General features: G+C 37.6%; 1 protein-coding gene across 1 annotated transcript; it reads left to right on the plus strand.

The window, feature by feature from the left end:
- The first annotated feature begins 112 nt into the window (after nucleotides 1-112).
- eefsec (eukaryotic elongation factor, selenocysteine-tRNA-specific) lies at nucleotides 113-6202 on the plus strand. The gene is made up of 7 exons (XM_065279914.2): nucleotides 113-743; nucleotides 2493-2700; nucleotides 3033-3129; nucleotides 3263-3427; nucleotides 3525-4142; nucleotides 4226-4382; nucleotides 5507-6202. Exons 1-7 carry the CDS (start codon nucleotides 434-436, stop codon nucleotides 5686-5688), a joined length of 1737 nt encoding a protein of 578 aa, XP_065135986.1. The 5' UTR covers nucleotides 113-433; the 3' UTR covers nucleotides 5689-6202.
- The last annotated feature ends 4489 nt before the right edge of the window (nucleotides 6203-10691 follow it).

Raw genomic sequence — 10691 nt, forward strand, 5'->3', positions numbered from 1 at the left:
CACAAAATATATCCTTATGTATTTTTGCCAAATATATAGTTATATGTGTAATAAATATGTTAAAACTACGAAATGTGTATTTTATTACAGTTTATAAATTGTTAGACCGTTAGGTATGCAAAAAAACCTTCTGAGGTGAAGTGGAACCTCTGAACTGAGTTAGCTTTTACGTCAGGGTTTCATTTTTAGCAGCGCAGGAAGATCAGCTGCTGTCAAATTTAAGCAAAGTTGCAGTACAAATAAAGACGTTTATCGCGTAATTGAAATGCTTAACGTTAAATCAAAAATAAAGTAGATACTTGTAAAATTTTACAGAATTAAAGAAACTTGGTTTGTTGAAAGATTCATATTGAGCTGTTGAGATTTTGTTGCAGTCGTCAGTAGTTCAAAGTCTGCGCGTTCATTCAGCGTAATCAACCGGCGTGCTGTATTGATGGCAGATCCCGGTAACAGCTCCACTCTCCCCAAAACGCTCAACTTTAACGTCGGTGTCCTCGGCCATGTGGACAGCGGCAAAACGTCGCTTGCCCGGGCGCTTAGCAGCACCGCATCCACCGCAGCTTTTGACAAGAACCCGCAGTCCAAAGAGCGAGGCATCACGCTGGATCTCGGGTTCAGTGCGTTTACAGTACCTTTTCCTGAACACCTAAGTGAAGCTTGCGGGGACCGAAAATATGAGAGCCTCCAGTTCACACTGGTGGACTGCCCGGGCCATGCCTCCCTCATACGCACTATAATCGGGGGTGAGTGGATAAATTAAATGAAATAGGTCCTATATTGGTGTTACTACGGTATATATATATTTTCCCCAAATTATTGTGGTTTAAGAAATACGTTTGTCATAAATCTACATGTATAATCTGCTTAACCAGTTTTATGTAGTATTCAGTGAGTCAGGTGTAGCCGAAATGGGTTGTTTGTAAAAATTCAAGATCCCAAGATAATACTTTGTTGATTAAATTGGCATATATGCATGGATTTTACACAATGAATAAATGAATGACAACCAATAACTAACTAGTAGAATACCAACCTCTCAGTACTCTCATGGACTCTGTCCATCACCACCACTTGTAGCCAGAAGATGGAGTATGTGTGTTTCTCTAAATGTACAGTATGCTATAAAGGGGACATTTCACAAGACTTTTTTAAAATGTAAAATAAATTTGGTGTCCCCTGAATACATATGTGAAGTTTTAACTCAAAATACCATATAGATAATTTATTATAACATGTTAAAATTGCCACTTTGTAGGTGTGAACAAAAATGTGCCATTTTTGGGTGTCTTATTTAAAATGCAAATGAGCAGATCTCTGCACTAAATGGCAGTGCCGTGGTTGGATAGTGCAGATTAAGGGGCGGTATTATCCCCTTCTGACATTAGAAGGGGAGCCAAATTTCAATTACCTATTTTTTCACATGCTTGCAGAAAATGGTTTACCAAAACTAACTTACTGGGTTGATCTTTTCATGTTTTTTAGGTTAATAGAAGCACTGGGGACCCAATTATAGCACTTAAACACGGAAAAAGTCAGATTTTCATGATATGTCCCCTTTATGGTCAAACAAATAAAAATGTTTTTTTTTTTTTATTATAAAAACACAACAAAATAATAATTATTTTATTAATTTGTCTTCAGATAGTGTCCAGTAATGTATTTCATGAAATGAAAAACAAAAATAATTTTTCATTAATGATACTTATTTGTTAACTTCAAAGTAACTTACATGCCTTCAGTAATCTTTTGTACTGGAAAATGAAAGTCCAAATGTCTTGTTCAATTGACTAGACAATCTTTTTTGTCTTTTATATTTAATCTTTTATTTTGTTAACCTGCAGGACCAAATGAACTTAGAAAACCTTATGTACGGTGAGAGTAAATCAGGGGAAATGAGACATTTAGTAGGTTATAATTGCATTGATGACAATTGCGTGTATGACGTGTGGGCATTAATGGCACATGTGGTTGATTAAGGCAAGAAGAGGGCAATTCAAAGTTCCAATTCAACTTCCTCTCACCCACCCAAAGGGGATCTCTCAAGAAAGAATGAGAGGATGGGGAGAAAGAGAAAACCTGTCCTGTAACCTTTTTAAAAATTTTCTCTTTTTCCCCTTTAATGCAGTGGTTCTTAAACTTTTTCGGCGTGCGGCCCCCTTGTGTATGGTGGCTCCCACTTGTGCCCTGTGTGGCCCCCCAGAGAAAATGTATAACATAAAACATGCTAAAACATAAGATTTTAATAAAACTAAATGTTTTGAAATTGGTTAGTAGCCTTATGTTTTTAAGGTTTAATTACATATAATTTATGATAAATTAATGTATTTTAAAAAATTTCCTAAATCTGGGGCCCCCTGGCACAATCCTGGGGCCCCTAGTTTGAGAACCACTGCTTTAATGCATATTTAAACCATTTGCAGTGATTATTTTATCTCTCTATTTATTAATAAATGTTATAAGTGTTTAATTCACTCTTTCTCTGTTTTTTTTAGGGGCTCAGATCATTGATCTGATGATCTTGGTGGTTGACATTGTCAAAGGTATGCAGACGCAAACAGCAGAGTGCCTTCTGATAGGTCAGCTCACCTGCTCCCGCATGGTGGTCATCCTCAACAAAATTGACCTGTTGCCTAGTGACAAGAGACAAGGGGCAATTGACAAGATGACTAAGAGGATGCACAAAACTCTTGAGAACACTAGGTACACATTATTAAGCACATGGTTTTTCGATTGTCTTACCCTGCTAAAAAAAGACCAGTACATACCATCATGCCATTTTTTACGCTGGGTTGTGGTGGTTGGGGCTGGTTCAGGCCTAACCACAGTGTTTACCAGCAAAACTTGGCAGGTGACAGTCTTTCTGGTGACTGATGAAGGAAGTGGAACTTAGTTCCAGCATTTAAACACAATGGGGCGGTTTCCAGGGCAGGGCTTATTCTAGTCTCAGACTAAAATGCATGTTTGAGCTGTAGATATATAGATATGCATTGGATGTTCAGCAAAGTGTGAATTTTTATTTGCTTGCTTGCCAGATTTAAAGACTGCCCTGTGATTGCTGTGGCAGCAAAACCAGGTGGTCCTGAGGCGCCTGATACAGAGGAGGCACAAGGAATCACTGACCTTATAGAAGTAAGTTAGTATGCATGTTCCCAACAATACATATTCATAATTGTGTTTACCATTGACACGAGGATCCAAAATTTGTGTTTGTGATAAATGTGAACCGTCTTTTTTAATGGTGTTTCTTTCTTTGTGCATTTAGTTACTGAAGGCCCAGGCCTTCCTCCCTCATAGAGATCCATCCGGGGCTCTTCTTATGGCAGTAGATCACTGCTTTTCCATCCGTGGCCAGGGAACAGTCATTACCGGCACCATCCTACAAGGATCACTCAGCGTCAACGATACTGTGGAGATACCAGCTTTAAAGGTACACTGATATCTAGACACAATGTAATTAATTATATGTACTCATAGAAGGCAAATAATTCACTCTTTCTTATTTCTTATCTTGTTTATTTCCCAAGGTCACCCGCAAAGTGAAATCTGTCCAGATGTTTCGTAAGCCAGTTTCCAGTGCCATACAGGGTGACCGGGTTGGTGTGTGCGTGACACAGTTTGACCCAAAGCTTTTGGAACGAGGTGTAGTATGCACACCGGGTTCTTTGCGAACTCTGTACGCTGCTGTCATATCCGTCCAAAAAATCGAATACTATCGCGGTGCCCTAAGCAGCCGTGCAAAGTTTCACATCACCATCGGACACGAAACCGTCATGGCGCGCATTTCATTCTTCAATCGAGTGCTTCCCGGGAACCAAAATGGAGATTGTAGTCCCGCCTCTCAAGACTCTTTCTCTTTTGCCTGGGAATTTCACCACCTGGATGAGTTTTTGACTTGTCAGGCAGAAGGTGAGAGACGGGAGCTACAGCAATGGGCGTTGCTCGAGTTCGAAAGGCCGGTCACGTGTCCCCCGCTCTGCTTAGTGATTGGGTCACGGCTGGACTCGGATATTCACGGTAACACATGCAGGCTCGCCTTTCACGGAAAGCTGCTGGAAGGGTTCGAGGACAAAAACTACACGGAAACAGCGCTGCCTCGACTCAAAATCAGCAAAAACAAGCAGAAGGAGGGGGCGGTGGAACGGGTATTTTTCAGTTCAGTAAAAATAGTGGTATATAAGTTTTACATGAATTCTGGCCCCAATTCAAACTTTTTATATTTGGTCAGGTGACTGATGACTACACTGTGATTGGTCGAAACCTGTTTAAGAAGGAGACCAACCTTCAGCTGTTTGTTGGTTTAAAAGTTACACTGTCGACTGGAGAAACGGGGACTATTGAAGGTAGCTTTGGACAGAGCGGCAAGATCAAAATCAGAATACCAGGTAAACAAAACAGACACACTTTCGATTACATGGAGAACAACATACGCACTTATAAAAATAACAGTGGTGGACGGTGACTTTTTTACGTGGGCGCACGATGCAAAGTTCGTCACAACATGTATGTAGCCCGTCATGTGTTTGGTTCGTAAATTCAAAATATGTGTATTGCGCCTCGCGTTAACCTATGTGCATCAAGTGTCTTGTCAAAATAAGTGCCTGCTGCAGACGCGTCTTAAGGGTTTATTATAAAAGAGACGCTTGCGTTTGCCAGATACTTGTATAATCTCATGCATAATCAGAGTTTACTGTTAAAGGAGTGTCTTGCGTGTATTTTGTGAACATGAGCGTCTCTTTGATCATAAGCGGTTGATGCACATGGTTCACATGATGCAACAAACACATATTTTGAAAACACGAGCAACACACATGACACTCCGAACACACATGTTGAATTTACACCCCTTGGAAGAGCAGTTACGAACCGCCACTAATAAAGAACATATAAATAAGCCGCATACATGCTTTACCTCTGTCTTACTTTTTTTTTGGCTAACCAAAGTGTTACTCGTGTATGAAAGACAGGTTACTGCAAATGTCTACACACAAAGAGTACACTACACTATTTAAAAAACTTGCATCCATTTCCTAAACCTCAAAGCTTTTTGTATACAGTAGGTGGGCCTCATGGACATTAATATGCGTACAATTGGACCAATTAGGAGAACAATAGGCTTTATGCCCAGCTGCACTACTTCCTGAACTTCAGCCAGTTCCTTGTTTCCTGTCTGCCATTATTGGACAAACTGATTAATCCAGGTGTGCCTGACCTCAGTAGTCACAAACAAACTGGTTAATCCAGGTGTGCCTGCCCTGACCTCAGTAGTCACAACAACAATAATCAGACACACCTGGATTAATTAGTTTGTCCAATAATGGCAGACAGGAAACAGGAGCTGGCTGAAGTTCAGGAAGTAGTGCAGCTGGGCATAAAGCCTATTCAATAAACAGAACATCATAGCAACTGCTTTATAAAAAACTTAGCAACCATTCTGAATACTATAGTGACACCCTAATATAGGAAACCTCCAAAAAAGCCGGCTAATGTCAATACTTTTTCATTTCAGAGGGTTTGAAAGAAGAAACCAAGCAGCTTCTGTCCTCTACCTCTAAGAAAAAGGGCAAGGGTGGGACAAAAAACGAATCTCCCAAATCAGAGGAAACCAAACATGACTCTCAGCCAGTCACCATTCACCTAAACTTTAAACGTTATATTTACGACCCCCATAAAAAAATGGTGCAGTCGTGACACTCACAATTGTGATTCTGGGTGAGACCACTTAAGAAGAGTGCAAAGGGGAGGTTGCAAAAACCACAGCGTGCTGCCTAGTCATATCAAATTCTGAATATATAGTAATACGGTGCGAGTTGGCACCTTTTGTTATGTTTTCTTTGCGTGCAGAGCTTCAATTATTTTACAAAATCTATATGAGAGTGAGAGGGGTTATGCATAAAGGTTTGTATGTATACACACATTTTTCTTTCGGAAAACACACATGTATAAATACTCATTTTTCCAATCCACAACTGAATGTGTGTGCGCTAGTGCCTATGCAAATGTGATTATTTTTCAATTAAATAAATAAAGATAAACACAAGTTACACAACTAAAAAAAGCAATGCTTAACCTTTAAAACAATCTTATCATTGTTTACCATTTTGCATTACATATTTGCATATCTATTCCTGCTTCATTATGGCAAAAAGCAACTGTACCTAAATACTCAATGCCACCTGTATTAAACTTCCCTGTTTGTACCTGACACTGCAGGTGTGATAAAGCCTTCACTGTTATTTACAGAATTGCTAATAACGGTGAACTTTTTGATGGAGATCAAACATCACTTACCGCCTATCACATCAATGTTCACTTACATATTGTTTTTGACTAACAAATGTGCTGTCATAGTTTGATTGGCAATACTTACAGTTTTCACTCTGGTTTGACTTTAATGAACTAACCGACGGTGAGGTTTCACATTTTTTTTTTACCTAATCTTAATTTATGGTGCGCTACAAAAGCGGTGGTGGCTCGTGACTTCTTTTCCAAAGAGGCACAAATGCGAAACTTGTCAAAACATCGTCATATCATGTGTGTGGATCGTCATGTCAAAATATGTGTTCTGTGAGTCAGACAAGAGGGTCTCTTTCAAAGCATATGTAGCAGGCATGTATTTTGACATGACACGTGATGCACATAGGTTCCCATGAAGCCACACACGACACCCTGAAACCTTTTTTGCCTCCTCGGAAGAAATAGAAAAAATTTTTTTTGGATCCTCAAAGCATGATTTATTTAAAGGTTCTTTAAAGAACCATTTCTGTCTTACCTTTTTATAATCTGAAGAACCATTTTTGACAACAAAGTAAATTTTTTGAAACAGAAGGGTTCTTTCGATGTTTAAAGCTCCCGTTCTTTCTGTGTTTTTGAAGCTTTGATTGTGTTTACAGTGTGCAATATAACATGTGTTCATGTTTCACGTGTAAAAAATGCGGTATTTTTCACACAATTTACTTATCTGTATAGCGCTGTTTTCACTGTCCTAAAAACAGGCTGATGTCTTCCTTGTTCTATGAAGTCCCTCCTTCAGAAATACGTATCGAGTTCTGATTGTGTAGTTTGTTTAGTGTGTTGTGATTCGATAGCAGCTTAGCTTAGCAGAGTTGTTTGAGCCAAAGCTGGTGACTGATGTATTCCTGTCGGCGGAGTTTAGTCCTAAAACCGTTTTACTGACTTCATGAAAGCAGGAAATAGAGGGCTGTAGTCCAAACCAAGCCGTTCATTGGGCTTTGAAAGAGGAAGAAAATATATCGCCTGGCAGTAAACTTTGAGCTTTATCATTTTACAGGTATTATTTATGCTATTATAGCAACATTATACACTAAGTAGGGTTTAAAAATGGGATCAGGAAGAACGCGACCTTTTAAGGCTCTTATTGGAACCAATTAACCGAAAATGCACTGTAAAAATAATTTTTTGCACTTAAAGGAACAGTATGTAAGAAATTTATATCAACTAATCATTAAATGGCCCTGAAATGTCACTAGACATTAAGAAATCATTTTCATTTCAAATACTTATATCACTGACAACAGCAGTCCGGCCAGGATATTGTCATTTAAAAAGTGGAGTTGCAGCCCTCAACTGATGTTTATGTTGTCGTTTGGTATATTGGCCACCAGCTGTGTGATTGCAGTACCAGTTTTAGCCACACGTTTTGTGATTGCAATACCAGTTTTGGCCACAATCCTACATACTGTTCCTTTAACCCTTATGGATTGTTGGGGACATTTTCGGCCACTATGTTTTTTTTTTTTTGTCTTAATTTGGCCACAACTTTCTCCGTGTTTCAGAAAATTGAATGATTTTTGGAGACAAATCTTATATTTACACCTATTTTGAGAAAATACCTTGAATTGAAAAAAAAACTCAACAATACCGGGATTAAATTTACTACCCTTTCGGGTTGTTCATGGATGAAAAAAGCCACTATATAAAACGACTGTAAAAAAGTATGATGATTTTTTTTAATAAAAACTCCGTACCAAATGTTTACAAAAATTCCATGATTTTAACTCTTTAATTGCCAAGTTCACAAGTGATGTCACTGATTTGGGGAACAAAACCACAAAATGACAGATTTTCAATATAAAAAGTGATTTTGGACTGGATTTTTTATCCTTTTCAAAGTCTTGGGCATGTCAAAGATTAGTAAAAACTAGGGATGCACCGATACCGATACTGGTATTGGGTATCGGCCTAGATACCACATTTTCTAAAGTACTCGTACTCGTTAAAAGTCCCCCGATACCTGGAATCGATACCACGTCTGAGAAATGTCTATGTTTGAGCGGCGTGTAAGGGGTTAATGTCTCTTGTGTTGTCCAAAGAGGCAGAGTTTACAACAAACTGGAAAACTAGTCCTTTGTTTTTTTTTTGAGAACAACTTATGTGACTAAAGCTGTTACCTGTAAATTTAAATCATGTTTTTTATTAAGTACTCGGTATCGGCAAGTACTGAAATGTAAGTACTCGTACTCGTATTCCAAAAAAGTAGTATCGGTGCATCCCTAGTAAAAACATTGACTTTCATGCATCTTTAGTTTTTGTGTAGTATCAGATTTTAGTTAGTTAGTTGTTTGTGGCTGTTTTTGTCCCATTGACTTCTATTATAACAATTTTTTTTAATTACAAAGCCATGACATCATATAGTTATGCATTCTTGACTGTTGGTTTGTCATTTATACTGTTGATCAACATGTGGCACCATTAACCCTTAAGTAGGCCTGTGGAAAAAACAGCTTAATTACTGGCTTGTACACTGAAAAAAATCTCCTGTTGCGCATGATTGAATTAAGTTTTCTTAAAAAAGTTGTTGGATCTACAAAATTTAATTATGTACACCAGTTCAACATGATTGAATCAAGTTTTCTTAAAATGAAATTAATTTTAACCTAATTCAATTATGTGCAACCAATTTGCAAAAGTTTTTTTTTCAGTGTACATTGAGTTATATGGAGTTTTACAGCACGTGTGTGTGTGTGTGTGTGTGTGTGTGTGTGTGTGTGTGTGTGTGTGTGTGTGTGTGTGTGTGTTCAATTTGAAAAGTTATAAAAAATAAAGTAGAAATAACTTAAGCTAATTCAACTTTATTTTTATAATTTATAGCAACTCCTCACTAGTCAAAAAAGTTTAAATTAATAGCAAATTTAGTTTTGAGTACAAGGAATTTTTCTTCTAAGGCATTGTTAAGAACCTTTATTTTTAGGAGCATAGATCCATGAAGCTCATCTGGATATGCTTTGGGAGCTAAAGCCCTCTCTATTTTATTTCATTGTGCCATTTTTATTTAAATTCCATTAAGCAAAGACATTTATTAAATTCATTTATTTAAGCAATATGATCTCTTTCCTATTTCGTCATTCCATTGCACCCCTTTCCTTTTCAGTTTGCATCCATGATTTGATGAACTATTTAATCAAGCTATGCTTGAAGTTTTACTGAGTGAAATTCCAATAAGTTGGTTTTATGTAGGGCTGCATAACGATTACTCGTGATTAATCGTTTGCAGAATAAAAGTTTTTGTTTACATCATATGTGTGTGTACTGTGTATAATAATTATGTATAAATAAATATACACACATGCATGTATAATTTTAAGAAAATATATTTATAGATTAAATATTTATATATAATATAAATTATATATAATAATATACAAATTTATATACACATGTAAATACGCCTTAAATACCTACATGCAAGTGTATTTATTTATGCATAATTATTATACACAGTAGACACACATATATGATGTAAACAAAAACTTTTATTTAGCAAACGATTAATCGCGAAAATGCAGCCCTAGTTATATGCAATTAAGTGTATCCTACACCGAAAAGGTATTCTTATACCTTTTGAAGCTATACAAATTCAAAAGGTACACTTTTGTTACCAAAAGGTGCAGATTTGTACCTCAAAGGTACATATACGTGCAAAAATGTTACATATTAGGACCTATTTAAAAAATACCGTCCCAGTGACAACTTTTGTACCTTTTTTCTGAGAATGTAGAACAATTGCCTGATGTTGTCTGTAGTCTGACTGTGCCGCTCTTTTTTGGTGTAGATCAGAAGTTCATTGTATGTGTGTGTTCTACTGTGCATTAATATTAATGAAGCGGAGTTACACATCTCTCATTAATTACAACAGGAAAGAGGCAGAATGCTCAGTTAAACGCTGCAGGCATCAGAGCACTGTGTGTGTCAAACAAAACACAATGACGTCTATGCCAAATTCGGCTCGCTTAGTGTTTGTGACATTGACTCCTGACATTTTTAAACACACACACAAACTCTGTCTCTAGTTTCCTCCAGTGACTCTGATAGGAATCTCAGTCTTTATTTTGTGTGTGTGAGTGCATGCGTGTTCTTGCCTTTGATATGACAGCTTGAGTCTGTTAACCTCTGCAATCAGGGTCCTTCATCAGAGAGGTCTTTTAGAGTGCCTGTTTAAAATTCATAACGAATTGAAAGGGAAGAGGGACAGAAAAAAGGAATAGAGGAAATAAAGGAAATTAAAATAACATTCGATTTCCCACAAGGTTGGAGCTGCAGATTGTCTGCTTCCTGACCCCTAGACCTGCACTGATCTTGAGATGAGACCAAATACGGGTGTAAAGTCACGCTCGGTGTTTGAGTTACCACTAACATTAATGCTATCAACTTCATCAGTACGGGTGGTTGGCATT

The sequence above is a fragment of the Paramisgurnus dabryanus genome, chromosome 7 (genome assembly GCF_030506205.2).
Source record: "Paramisgurnus dabryanus chromosome 7, PD_genome_1.1, whole genome shotgun sequence".
NCBI lineage: Eukaryota > Metazoa > Chordata > Actinopteri > Cypriniformes > Cobitidae > Paramisgurnus > Paramisgurnus dabryanus.